Consider the following 14,834-nt stretch of genomic DNA (forward strand, 5'->3'; position numbering starts at 1 on the left):
CAGAGACAATCAGATTGTGAGAGTGTGTGTGTGTGTGTGTGTGTGTGTGTGTCTCTGCGTGTGAAGCGTGCATTTGGCATCGCCATGGATCAGCCAGCCAGCAGCTGCATGAGGAGCGCCCACACCAGCAGCCCCATCTGGGGCTGTGTGAGGAACCCCCACTCAGGGGTCGGGGGAGCCGGTCTCCAGTCACCCTACCAGCAAGCCCCCTTCTCCCTGCACCAGAAGCCTGAGTTCCTGGCCTACACAGACTTTTCGGGCTCCTGTCTGGTGCCCGCCGCGCCACACGCTGCCTACCCCCGTGACGACAGACTCTACCAGGACAGCCAGGCGGGTTACCAGAGGGCCGAATGGCAATTCCCTCCCTGTGAGACGCGCGGGGCCCGGGGGCCCGAGGCCTGCCCGCCGGTGGCCCCCGTAGCGGTGGGTGCCGGAGTCGGGAGTGGAGGGGTGGTGGTGGGCGTTGGGGTGGAGATGGACAGCGCGGGTGGGGACAGGCTGCTAGGGGCTGTGCCCGGCTGTCTGGAGGGAGAGTACTCGCCCCAGAGCGTGGCCTCGGCTGACTCTGACAAGAAGGGCTCCAAGCGGAAGAGAGATGTCACAGGTGAGTCAGGGAAGGGATGCTGGGATGTGTTGAAAACAGTAAATAAAACAATGGACATATAGGAGGATTAAAACATAGTGAAGAATGGTTTCTTCCTCCTTTTCTAATGAACCTTGAACCATTTCTAATGAATGCTGGCAGAAGTGAAGTAGGCATGGATGCATGCCATGGAAGAGCCAATGGTGACATCTTTATTACTCAGCTGGTATAGGTTAAAACCAGTTCATGCTCGTTGTGCCTGAACATCAGATTAAACATTTGCATCCTGTTCCATCTCGAGGGGCTAAATAAATCACCCTGAAAATGAAGGTCACATCCACTGTGCAATAAAACGTTGAGCAAAGGCTGAGCATTTGCGAGCTCACGATGAAGTTCATTCATCTCCATTCATCTCGCGCCGTGAGGCAAATAGGTGTGTGTGTGTGTGTGTGTGTGTGTGTGTGTGTGTGTGTGTGTGTGTGTGTGTGTGTGTGTGTGTGTGTGTGTGTGTGTGTGTGTGTGTGTGTGTGTGTGTGTGTGTGTGTGTGTGTGTGTGTGCGCGTGCGTGTGCGTGCACGTGGGGTGTGGTGTGCTTGTGTGTGTGTTTGGGAGGGGGGGGGGCATTAGGCACGTCCAAAATTCTTGCTCTGTTTCCTGAGTGAGAAGGTCTTGAGGAGCACTCTCACCAGATAGCTATGTGAAAGGTGAGTAGGTGACATGATTTTTTTGGTCTTCAAAACACACACTTGACCCGACAGTTGCATCCTCGTATTGTCTGAGGGCTTTCAAATGGCCCAGATGATTAATGAGGTGACCATACTTTTCATTGCGCCCCATGCGTCCTTTGAAATAGACTATTGTTTTATAGCAGCGGGACAACTTTCAGGATGCCGCAGGTGATAAATAAAACGTCTGTGGGAAAATAATCTTAGAGGACTACAAGCATTTAAGATTACTACGGTAATCGTGGTTGCTCTTCACAGAAATTCTTTTTTTTAAATGTATTGATTCATACACCAACTAATTATACAGTAGTAACCAATAATAAAACAATGGTTATTGTTGTTAACGATGTTGAATAAAGATACAGTCAGAATCCTACACATTCTATTGACGTATCTATATTTAATTTCCACAAAGATTTGAGCTGTTCAGATGCCTCTTTGAACACCTGTGACCCAAAATAGATAAATGATAATATACAAATTGCAAGTCTATTTCTGAAGCAAAATGGTACCAGGGCACTTACACAATTGAAAGCACTTTCCTTCTAAAATGAATCATTCAACAGCATATTCTCATGAGCGGCCCTGCATGGAACATGACGTGAATAGCACAGTATGTTTTGGGATTATCTAGCGATTTATTCGCTTTATCACGTTTCACACTCACTGATAGGAAGTCAAAGCAAAATTTCTGGTAAGCGATACCCATGAAGTGCTAATTCCTAAAAGTCACACGAACACCATTTAACGGCCGACTGCGCCAGCTGAAGACCCAAGGAGATGTTTATATTTGTCTAATATCTGAGGGTGGACTGTTAAAAAACGATCAATTTCATGCCGGCTGAAGGGAAATAAAACTACAGCACATCCAGCACATCTGGTCCAGGCATCATATTCAGGTTTCAGCCATGGAGACTCTAGCTAGTGGGTCTGTTCAAAAACGAGAATCTAGAAAAATGAGTAAATCCCGTTGCCCTGACTGGTTCTGTATTATGTAGCTCACCCAGACAGCCAAAGCGATTGATAGAATTGACTTCTGCAGGACAGTTTGTCCTGAGCTACAGTAGAATAAATGAGTGATTCATTCCACATACTACTGTAACCAATGAAAGGAGGTTTGTGAGGTGATTTAAATAAATGTGGTGAAATTAGGTTTATTCCAGGAGGCCAAAAGAGCACTCATTATTCACCAATTTATTTATTTTTTAGTGTTTGTCTTAGACTTAGCCCTTTTGGACGACCAGATGGGGTTTACTGCTACAGCCTGGATAGTGTCAGGGAAACGGTCAATCAAAGGACAAGTCCTCTAAATTTAATTGCAGTTACGTTTTGATAGGCCTACCTTGTTGCTGTCCTTTTGTGGCCCTAAATTGTTTTCTTTGTGCTCTATTTACGTTTGTTGACTAGAGTTCATGCCACTTACTCCGATCTTGTACTTTGTAAGTCGCTCTGGGTAAGAGCAGCTGCTTACATGCTTACATTTAGTAAATGTCTGTATGGAAATGCCTGGTTGTCTGATACACCGAAAGTTCTAATTGGAATAAACAACTTCTTGCACAATAGTATTTCAGTCAGGCCTGCAGCAGACACAGGCTTTCAGAGTTCATTGTAGGGAGTGGGAGGCCAGGGCTCTGCTCTGCTCTCCTTTCCTCTCCTCTCCTCTCCTCTCCTCTCCTCTCCTCCTTACCTTATTGTAACCTCCAGTCACTACGGTGAAAAACATGCCAGACCACGTCTGGTAAAATCACTCCTGCCTGCAAGCCCACTTTTTGCATTCTTATCCATTGACATTTTCCTGTCGTTAAGCCGTAACACAATCTCCCAGTGAGCGCATGCACCATGTCTGACCACTACATCCACTCTGGGTTTTTAGAAGGGGCCTTTCAGAGCTGTATTGGTGCTGCTTGGTAGAAAAGCATGTATTGGGAAAATGTCCTGGAGGCATCCATGCTACAGACAAAGCTGCTATACAGTTCGGATGTGTGTGTGCATGTTATGTATGTGCGCGTGTGTTTGAATGTGTTTGTGTGTGTGCACATGCGTGCGTACGTGTGTGCGTGCATGCATGTATATGTGCCGATATGGTAATGAGGCGCACTTCTTCTCGTTTTTCCAAACGTTTCGACCTGAGAAGAATGTGTTCATTGAATGTGAATTAAATTACCATATCTATCTTTAAGAAAAAGGTGAAGGCATTATTGACAGATATTGACAGTTAGCATATATTCCACTACAATCATTGTAATGTTGATTAAAATAAATGTATAATGACAAATTATCAATCCTATGTGATATACTGTAACTATTTCCACTCTGGTCAAGCCAAACCTGATAAACACAATATGGTCAATTTACCCTGAATATGGTGTTTTACAATGAAACACAAATCTAGTATCACTTTCATATACATTTTTTTTTTTTTTTAAATCCATTTTCCTATGTGCTTAAAATACACAAACCCTGTGGAAAGCCTCTCTCCTGCTTTTAAACATGAACAAATGATCAATCAAATGCCAATTTTCACCTGGGGTTTTTGCTCTAAAGCAATCACTACTTTACAAGAGCCTTAATTCAGCCTTGATGAAGACAAACTGCTTTTGCACCATCTACCCAGAAAGCACCAAATGCTGTTTGTCTTTGGGACCCCTGCTGGGCGCAGGAGTTTGGTCCCTGCGAGTTTTACGGGCCCTGGCTGTGCAGGATATTTATTGGGGGCCTGTTTAGCGGGATTCGGTGACTGTGTGTGCACCCACTAAATCAGTCCTGCCAGGTGTTCGGCTGACTACACCCCGCTCAACACGGTTCCAGGCCAGGCCAGGCCAGGCCAGGCCATGCAGGCCAGCATCAGGCCGACACACTTAGAACACGCTGTCATTAATGGCACTTAAAAAGATGCTAATACCGCTTTCTCGATGCGAGAGGTGGGCCACAGGTACACTCGCTCATTCTCGTCCTCCGAGTCATGATCACGCGCACATTATCAGGTGCACACATCAAGCATGCACGTGCACACACATACACATATGAGCGCACACGCATATATGTGCACGCAATCAAACATACACCACACTTGCACGTGCATATACACACACACACACACACACATACACACATGCACACATGTCTGGATCTGCCATGCAGTCACATCTGGACCAGGCCCTGCAGTCCATTTCACAGTCTGGCCCGGCACTCTGGCAAGCGTGAAGCAAAACTTCTCACTTTGACAAATTAGAACCATTTTCTGGTGATTACGTCAGCTGCTTGTGTCGCTACCAATGCTCAATTATTACCTAAAACTCATTCCCTCTAATTCACAGGAGAGATTTTACAGACTGTCATATGAAATGGCCTTCATTTATATTCATAATAAGAGTTCTGTATTCTGCCACAAGCTGTGAAATACACGGGCACAGAAATGTCTAAATCTTTACCAAGAAACTGCATCATGGCCCCATTGTATGTGGACTATCAAAGCTCTGGTTGTGTACGAGATTACAAAATTAGAACATTTCCACAATAAGCTCCAATCCAGAAATAAATAAAAGATTGATTGCTGTAAATTATTTACGTAATTCACTGCTGTGCCCTAACAAAGCACCACGGCATGGTGCAAATATGTGAGTTCTGGGTCCGTGCTGTCAGGTGCTGATGAGTTAGTAGTTGTCTACCCTCGGCCGTCCAGGGGAAACCTTCCCAGACACACACACACACACACACACACGCACAGAACGCTCCAAGCCGGACACATCCGCGCCTTTGTTCTTTTGTTGGGGGCTTTAACGATGTTCCGCTGCATTCCTTCTCTAACTCAGTCCCTCTGTGGGCTGGTTTGGTGGCCCCTACTGATCTATGTTCACACACATATTCACACATACACACACACACACACACACACACACACACACACACACACACACACACACGCATACACACACACACACACACACACACACACACACAAACACATGCCCGCGCACACACACTTACACACACGCGCAAACACACACACCGAAATACGCACAGACACGCACACAGTGCATGGGGTCATGCACAGGAACACATGCATGGTCCCTGCCCACGAGCACACACAGACACACAAAATACAGGTGAATGTATCTCATAATGGCAGAGCAGGGTGGCCTCTCTTTAAAGCGGTCATTTTAGTGTTTACTATATGAGGGGCCTCCTACTAAATGCCTTTTAGATTCTTTGGAGTGCCGGTTTGTGGTTGACGAGGTCAGGTGAGATCAGTGTAATAGGACTATTTGAAGCTGGCCGAGTTGCTAATTCAAATCAGATCAGTCATCCAAGGTGACAGTGGAGAGAACAGTGTCAGTTGGACAGGGCACAGTGTTACAAATTAGTCTGTCCTGTTGACAGAGGTGAAACTCTAAACACAAGCTTTTATAATGTGTGGCGTTTTTTTTTTTTTTTAACTCATTAGACAGTTGCTTTCATAGTTCTCCCTTTTTGGGAATATATGCCACATGAAAAAGCAACACCTAGAACAACACTGAGAAAAAAGTGTTCAGCATTAACTCTGTATATTTCCAATGTCTTCTCCAGATTATTTTCATCCTAATGTTGCCAGGAAAGTTGACCAGTTAGAAAAATTCCATGCTTAAAGCAAATGCCTAGGGGAGTGCACCGTTGTATGACGGGAAAGAAACAAAAAAACACAATTGCATTACACAAAATGTAATTGAACAGAAAATCCTCCACACGTGGAAATTCACAAATGGCTTCACTGTGGTAGATCTGAAAACAGACAAGATACAATAAATACACAAATCAAAACAAGGACAAAGTGTCAGAGTTTCCAGCACATATTCCAGCTTACGTTTACATACAAGGAGTGCGAAAAGTTCAACTTTTGGTTTAACATTGTGGTTTGTTTTTGCTTCTTCCCCGTGTCTTCTAGACATCCAGGACAGCAGCTTCAAAGTGGACTCCAGCTGCAAGGCGAGGAAGGAACGTACAGCCTTCACCAAGGAGCAGCTAAGGGAGCTGGAAGCAGAGTTCACCCACCATAACTACCTGACCCGGCTCCGTCGCTACGAGATCGCTGTCAACTTGGACCTCACAGAGAGACAGGTGCAGTTTACCCACCCAGATGCATGTGCCCTCGTAATGAACAAAAACACTTCTTAACCTATTAAGACCTGAGGCCGATTCTAAAGAATGTCTACTAAATCCTAACAGTTTTCTGAAAAACTTATGTTGCTATATCAGTGGTGCTCAAAGCTTTTTCATGTCAAGGACCCCCAAAATGATATGTATTTGGCCACAGGCCCTATCTCAAAATATGTTCCAGGGACCCACGGAAGCAAAGATTTTAGTTTAAAAAAATATATATAAAGATTTGCAATGGAACACATTGTGAGCTTGTAGATAAGGCTATTTTCACTGAATGTTTTCCCCAGAATAGGGACGCTATGGCATCAGCAAATGGGGATCCTTTTCTAATAAATTAACAAATAACTGTGCTTTTATTTTTATTTTGTTTAGGTATACTACCCACATTTTATATATATATTTATTTATATGTATTTTTTACAGTTGAAAAGTACTATGCTACAAATTTACATTGAAACTCATTCCCCCGCAATGAAGTATCCATTACAGTGTGTTATCAAGTCAGCATCTACAGTAGAGTGATTCTCAAACCGTTCAATTTCAAGGACCCCCAGTTTGATATGCATTAGGCCACGGAACCCCATCTGATGATTTTCATCTCTGGGACCCGAATCAACTCTGTAAAATCCTCAGTGTTCATTTAAATCTGAGAGCGTACAAATGGAACCAAATGAGTTACAGACCCATGAGGGTATTTTTCCTTCCCTTGTAAAAAATAAATAAATTAAAAAAAGATGGAGAAAGAAAGAAAGAAAGAAAGAAAAATTGTATTCTTCTTCTTATCCTGCTGTTATTGTCACATTTTTAAGGGGTACGTTTAACCTTAAGCATTTATTCAGGGAAACCCCTACTTTGGCGGATACCGTTTGATCGGAAAATGTATCAAACACTTTTTTATTTAAGATGTACAATATACCTGGTCATGAAGGTGTTTCTACACATGGTAATATACATATGGTAATACAATGTTAGGATGGTATTATACCGTACACACCTACTACAGTTGTATTTGGAACGCTATCCCCTTATTTCTATATTTATTACAATATGTTCATACAAAGAATATATGTGTCTTCGTGTATATTTGTGATAATGCACTAATGTTGGCAGACAGACTTCAAAACATTAATGTTAAAATGATCTTACTTGATGATTTCACCTAGAAAGTCTGTGTCCTTTTCTAGTGTAAATTTGTACACTTCAGTTACTGATCTCTGATCAGTACACACTAGTACTACACAGTATAATCTCCAGATAAGAGACAAGGTTTATAGAGTGCGCTCAATCTGGAAAAATAAATTATACATATATATATGTAAAATATATAGTTATGTTCTTTCCTATCCTTTTATTCCGGGAAAATTCACATGTAGCTTTAGTGCAGTGCACGGTGCAATCCTCAATGTTAATTTGGGGAACATTCTGGGTCCATTTGACGGTGTGAGTGGGCGGGGGGATACAGTGCTGGTGAGACAGGTCAGACATTTGTAGATGGCCTGGCTGAGACCCCGGTCTGTCTGTCTGTGGTCCTGACCTCCTCCCCAGGCACACTGTCCCAACTCCTCCTAATGAGGCCATACTGCCACAGTGACCACACAGCCTGTAGCCTGCCTCTAGATGTATTTACCAGACCCCTGGATCACACACACACACGTACACGCACACGCACACGCACGCACGCACGCACGCACGCACGCACGCACGCACGCACGCACACACACACACACACACACACACACACACACACACACACTGACCCCCTAGCCAGCTCCCAGCTTAACTCAGGGCTCAGGGGTCTCACTGCAACTCGGAAACTTTTCCTGAATCATCCGACATGTCTTGGCACAATGCCATTTCTTCAGCCAGTCTCGTTGAGCGGACAAAATCAGAGACAGGGAGACAATTATAAATAGTGTAAGAGGACATTAATCCACGTCCTGCAGGCAGTGTCTCTTCGGGGAACATTTAAGGGGATGCGCAGAGGTCCACTGAGCAGAGGTCCACTGAGCTACAGTAACCAAGCAGATTCCGGTCAGCAGGCTCATTATGTCCCCCCGTCGTGTATGTTTACAGTAGTTTATAGTCAGTTTAGACAGTCTTACTCAAGTTGTCAACACCCTGAAAATTAGGCTTTTCACTTTTTACATGATTTATACTTCATAACATTGATATTTTTTAGTTCACAACACCTTTATCCAATTCATAACACTTTCATGATTTTTATTTCATAACACATGATGATTTTTACATCATAAATCCTACATTATTTCTAGTTCAGAAACACATTTATGATTTCTAGTTCATACTTTTATGAATTTATTTTATTAAACATAACACATATTACTTCTATAATGACACGTTCATGATATCTAGTTCAGAACACATTCATGATTTCCACTTCTTATCATATTAGTGATTTCTACTTTCAGAAGGCCTGAATAAGAGCTTTGGAACAGCTATATTTCCGCTCACTGGAGTGACATACTGTGCCAACTCCACTTTACTAAAGACACAAGACATTTTATGATATCTGACATAAGGATTCAATCAGTGTTCGTGGCTACGCCATATGTTATGTAGCTCTTGCTCAGGCCTTATTAATGCGTTCTATTTGTACAGTGCATGCCATCACGAGCAACAGTTACCTCTTCCAGGCACATAACAAACGTGCACAATTCAGTTATTCTGCAGTCTCCCCTTTCTGACCAAAACCTCCTTGCGGTCTTGCATCTGTGTGTGTGTGTGTGTGTGTGTGTGCGTGCCAGCGTGCGTGCGTGCGTGTGGGCGTGTGTGCATGCGTGCGTGCATATGTGTGTGTTTTTTTGTTGCTATTCTTGGCTAAGCAATGCGGGAATGATGTCATCTTGCCATTTCAGAACAGTGCAGTGATACAGCTGAGCGCGATCTACTATAAGTCAAGGCTACATCCTGTGTAGGCTGACATCCTGATTGTTAACTACCGCGACTTACTGTCCATACGATACTCTCTGACTGCATTTGGGAGAGATGTGTGAGCCAAACCCCAATGCTTTGTATCGCCTGTACTCAGGCTACTTACAGTGCAAGGCAAAAGACAGAGCAAGCTGATTAATATGCTGAGTTGTGACATTTGTGGGGAGGGGGTGATGATGAGTCTGCGTTTCTGCTGACCATACGGTACATTTTAATTCCAAAGTACACAGGAACAAAAAGTGATTAGAGAAATTTAGATGAGGACACAAGATACTTGGCCAGACAGAAGTAATGTGTTACTGTGCGATCAACAATTGTTTAATCTCGATGTGTGGTAGGCTTATATGATGTTTTCTTCTAAGGCAGCTGTTTCACATACTGAGTCAAGAGTGGGAACAGCGGAGAAGAAGCTTAAAGGGCCATACCGATGTCAATACATATGTCATTGTCTATTCACATCTTTGGTCAGCTTTGGCCGTGCATGAACATAGACAATTTTCCCTTTAATGGCTTTATTTTTAGATGTTGTGAGTCATTGTTGGCTAAACATCACTGGGCGGTTAAGACATCTTACCCTTTCTAATTTAGTTTCCAGGGATTATTTTCAGCTAGACTTGTCAAATCGATCTGTGTTTTAAAATGCCCGGAAAGCATTTGTGTCATTTTAGATTTTAGCTATATATAGCAACAGAGGTTTTTCAAAACACTCGTAGGATTTAGAACAGTGGTTTAGAACAGTGGTTTTCAAAAACAGCAGATCTACAAGCTCACGGTGCGTCACTTTGAGCTTGTATATTTATGAACATTTTTTAAAAATCTTGAATCATTTAGAATTTTACAAATCTTCTCTTCTGGGGATCCCTGGCACAAAAAAAAATATGATGGGGGGTCCGCTGCAGCACACACAGTATCAATTTGGGGGTCCTGAAAAAAGTTTGAGAATTGAGAAGAAAAGTCTGATTTAGAAGGCATTTGTAGGATCGGCCTCAGGTCTTAATGGGTTAAGTCCAAGCTAGCATGAATGACACTAATGCTCCACGGTAATGACACCTCTGTTTGTCTCCCCCAGGTGAAAGTGTGGTTCCAGAACAGGAGGATGAAGTGGAAGAGAGTGAAAGGAGGGCAGTCGGCCTCACCCAATGACCTGGAGAATGATGACATGGACTCTGCTGCCTCACCCAGCTCAGAGTGAGCAGCATGGGTCGGGGGGGTGATGGAGCCTCAAGAGACCAGCATTTATAAAAGATGAGAGAGAGAGCTCCGGAGGTCCGAATGGCCTTGTCAGGCTAAAGGAAGCAGGGGTCTGCTAATGTCAACTGGACGACCCATGCAGTACAACGTGACGTCCAGTCACCTCATTTGGAAAGTTGGCAGCAAGGACTGAATAATTTTAGAGACTTTTTTTTTTTTTGCCAGTAAAGAAATTTGGCAACTCCTTTTGTGTTTTTCGGTTGTACATACTGTAGGGCTCAGCTGATTAATGTCCACGCTGAAGTCCATTCTGACACACCAATGACAAATGCTATGTTTGAAAACCCAGCTCTCGCTGCATCGACTGTGGTCTCAGATTAGAGGCGATAGCTTGCTATATTGGCAAGCCTCTACTCAGAGTGTTGCAGAGCAATGACAAATTCCATGCAATAGCTTTTAGGCCAGCGATGACATATCAGGCCAGTGATGTGATTATGTTTGAGTACATCTCCTTCAGTTCCCATATCGTAATCACAGCCTTTGACGCTTGACTACAACCACCTGCGAAAACTCAAACTGCACCACTGTTGCCAAACCATAAGTGCCTCCAAAATCTGACTTTTTTTTTTCATGTTGTCAGGGTTTTTTTTCTCCATATAATATCGTTTTTCTGTCAAACAAGTGTTTTTTGTAATATTTTTTCTACATTTTGAATGCTAATGATACAACACAGATGTTACCTATTGAAAACTGCAACAAAAAAAAGAATAAATCATCTGTCGCAAAATGGGGGAAATATCTTGATAATTTCTTCCACGCACAACAACTGAGTTATGATTTGACAGTAGGTAAATCTGCAGTCTTGGCTCATGTGTTTGTCATGTGCAGATGTTTTGGTCAGACTTTATGACTACAATCTCCAAGGTTGGGGAGACAAATGACCACTGGGTTTCTGCCCACAGAAGGATATTCTGCTTTCATCAGTAGCTGAAATCAAAAACTATAAATTGTGTGTGTGTGTGTGTGTGTGTGTGTGTGTGTGTGTGTGTGTGTGTGTGTGTGTGTGTGTGTGTGTGTGTGCGCGCGCGCGCGAGTGCGTGTGTGTGTGTGTGTCTGCGTGCGTGTCTGCGAGTGCGCGTGCGTGTGTGTGTGTGTGTCTGCGTGCGTGTCTGCGAGTGCTTGTGTGTGTGTGTGTGGTATGCACGTGTGTGTCCATGCATCCTTGTGCGTCCAAGAGCAAAACTGTGTGGTATACTCATCACTCCCACATGTGTCCTTGTGCTGTAAATTTATGCCTGTAAAATATAAAGTCACAGAAAATCCCTTCCAGTGACGTTAGCTTAATAATCTCTGTTAAGTCACAGTGAGGTGGGATATCCATCCAGATCTGAATCAGCTCTTTTAATCAACGCCCACCGACATCCCGGCGATGGGATCATAATAATCCTTAAGGATGTTTTCATAGTGGCAAGTGGTGTGCTTTAAACCCGGCGCAGATCACTCCAATTGGGCTAAATTGACCCGACGTGCACTGACAGCGCTATGAGTAGACATGAGTGAGTGTGAGCTTGAATAGGCACATTCACTTTGCACACCATCGCTGTTGTTGCGATCAGCCCACAAAGGGCCATTAACCTGACAAGGTGGAGTCGTGCTCCAAAGGCGAACTATTTGGCCCCCACGCGCTATTTTCAACGGAAGCATCTGGATGGGGCCAATTTGATCTCAACCTGAGTGGAACCTAGACAAACCCACGCATGGGGCCCCCAGGACCAGGGGGGGGGGGGGGGTTTGAGAGAGAGAGAGGGATTGAGAGAGAGGGAGAGGGAGAGGGAAAGAGAGAGAGAGAGAGAAAACAGCTAGCTGGCTGACCACTTGCGTATGATGGAAAGGGGAAATAATAGGTGGGTATGGGTGAAAAGACGGCTTCTCAAGTACAGGATGTTGTTGTAGCAGGTAGCCAGTCATCCAATTTCCTGCTTCCCAAAGAAAACAAGAGAAAGAGCATAGAAGTCCCGGCTCTTACAATGGCGGGCCTATGCTCGGGCCCGGGCCAGCCAAACAAAGCCTTTGGAGGTTACTGCCCTCTCTGCTGGTCTGCCGGGGCAGAGGAGGTGGGGGGCGTCTTACACACACACACACACACACACACACACACACACACACACACACACACACACACAGGGTAGGGGTCAAGTGTTACTGTACGGCTGACCCCTCTGGGCCCCCGTTGCAGCTGCTGGGGGTGGAATAACTTGGCGGAGATCCCTTCCCCGTTTCCCCCCTACACTCAGTCTCTATTAGGGGCTATTATTGTATTAGCAGTAATAGTAGTCAAAATAAACCATGTCCAATAGTAATGACAGTATTAATATCAGCAGTGTAAACCAATGAACCTGGAATGTTGTTCTTTCACCACAGAGGTTCCTTCAAAAGGCACCGGGTGGCCAAATTTATGGATTACATTTAATTTGAAGGTATTGGTGAGTGAATGGGGGACAGTGCGCTGTTGCCAAGACTCCAGAGTAGGTCAAAATTGCAGGTTCCCCTTTCACTTATCAAGGTAAATGATGGTCGAGAAACCATATTTTCTTACCCTCTCATTAATCTTGTACATCTTGTTACGTTTTTATTGATTCAGTGTAGATTGATTGGCTCCTGGGACTTTCGAAAGTGTCTGAGTGCTGTGAAGTTCATGCAACACTGAGTTCTAAGAATACAGCAATTCCACTCTTTTGGCCAAATGTGAGTTGACAGTGGCACAAAAATAAAAGTATGTGGCGGCCACCAAAAATAAGGACGGGGACAGTCCCATCAATATCTCTTCATTCCTAATTGTAAAAGCAGATTTCAGCAGCAGGAAACATTCTTGAGTTAACTCCCAGCTCCGTACTGACTGAGTGAATACAACCATTTGTTTTGTGGGTAAAGCTCAATAGTTACAGTTATAAGAAAACATTTGTCAGAGCATGGCGCAGTTGGTGACTTCACCCCTCAACAGCAATATCCTCAAGACCAGGCTTTCGGCACACGGAAGATATTGCCACTCAAAGCACAGCTTTGCCCCGAGACGCCGGCCAAGCGTTGCATTTAAGTGGACGGGGGCTCCCGACCAAAACCACGGAACACCAGCTCTACGCTAAAAATGTTGCATTGGTGGAGAAATGCCACTTGCGGCTGCACGGGCAGCTGTGCCGCACTGTTACCATTTAAGAACGTTTCCAGTCATGAATCATTCATCTGGATATAATGGCATTAATCAAAATATGTGGCAAGCATAGAGTCAGTCACCCAAAAGAATTCAAAAATACTTAACACCACATGCCATGGTCTAAAGACCCACTGGAAAAGAAAATTGAGAATAACATTTATTTCACCATAATGTAATCCCTAGATCATCTGTGTAAATTTATGCCACTAAGAAATAAATAAATAGAAAATATATAAGCACAGCATATAAATACAGTACATAATACACTACACACACACACACACACACACACACACACACACACACACACACACACACACACACACACACACAGGAGAATGCAGATTTTACTTTGTAGACAGAAAATGAGCTGGCGGACATATGACATAGTGTATTATCCAGATTTGAACTGATGACAAGTATGCACTTACACCAATTGAACCAACTACGCATCCTGGGCAGAACTTTTATTTTGAAGAGCCGCCGTTCAGTTCATACCGAGCTTTCGACTCTATAGGCGGGAAAGCGCTTGATGGATAGCCGGAGGTGTGAGGGTCATCTCTAAAGAAGCAAGCGAGCGGTGAAATTAAAAGCGTATCCTTCTTCCACAGGCCCCTGTGCTCCGCTCCGCGGGCCCCATCTGCACGCTGTTATTGTTTACTGAGACAGCAGCTCACAGGTCAGATCAAAGACCCCGTCCTCTCCCTTTCTACAAGCCTGACACACTGATACAGAAGCACACCGCTGTGAAAATAATAAGATAAAGAGAGTTAAGATAACATCATAATGTGATGACGTGGCAGAGGGGAGCATGCAGGGCCACTGTCTAGTCTACTCACAGCAGGGGTGGTGTGCATGTCTAAAGTGGGTCTTTGTGAATGGACTGTAACAGATCAACCACAATAACCCTGATGTCCCTAATTTGGGCATGTCATTAAAGGTAAAAAAGATGATATATTTTTTCAAAATGTTCAAAAGTTTCATAGATCTACTATGTGCGAACAGACAAACTATAAGTGGTTCCAAAAAATACAAA

At 43.9% G+C, this 14,834-nt stretch overlaps 1 protein-coding gene across 1 annotated transcript in view; it reads left to right on the forward strand.

The window, feature by feature from the left end:
• The window catches only part of meox1 (mesenchyme homeobox 1), an 11,957-nt gene extending 621 nt beyond the window's left edge, over positions 1-11,336 (forward strand). The window contains exons 1-3 of the mRNA XM_084078094.1: positions 1-604; positions 6,230-6,402; positions 10,466-11,336. The exon at positions 1-604 is cut by the window's left edge and continues 621 nt beyond it. Coding sequence (XP_083934220.1) covers positions 85-604; positions 6,230-6,402; positions 10,466-10,588 — 816 coding nt within the window. The 5' untranslated portion in view covers positions 1-84 and the 3' untranslated portion in view covers positions 10,589-11,336. The remainder of the gene's footprint in view (positions 605-6,229; positions 6,403-10,465) is intronic.
• The last annotated feature ends 3,498 nt before the right edge of the window (positions 11,337-14,834 follow it).

This window comes from Gymnoscopelus microlampas (assembly GCF_963454915.1).
Source record: "Gymnoscopelus microlampas genome assembly, chromosome: 14".
Taxonomy (NCBI): domain Eukaryota; kingdom Metazoa; phylum Chordata; class Actinopteri; order Myctophiformes; family Myctophidae; genus Gymnoscopelus; species Gymnoscopelus microlampas.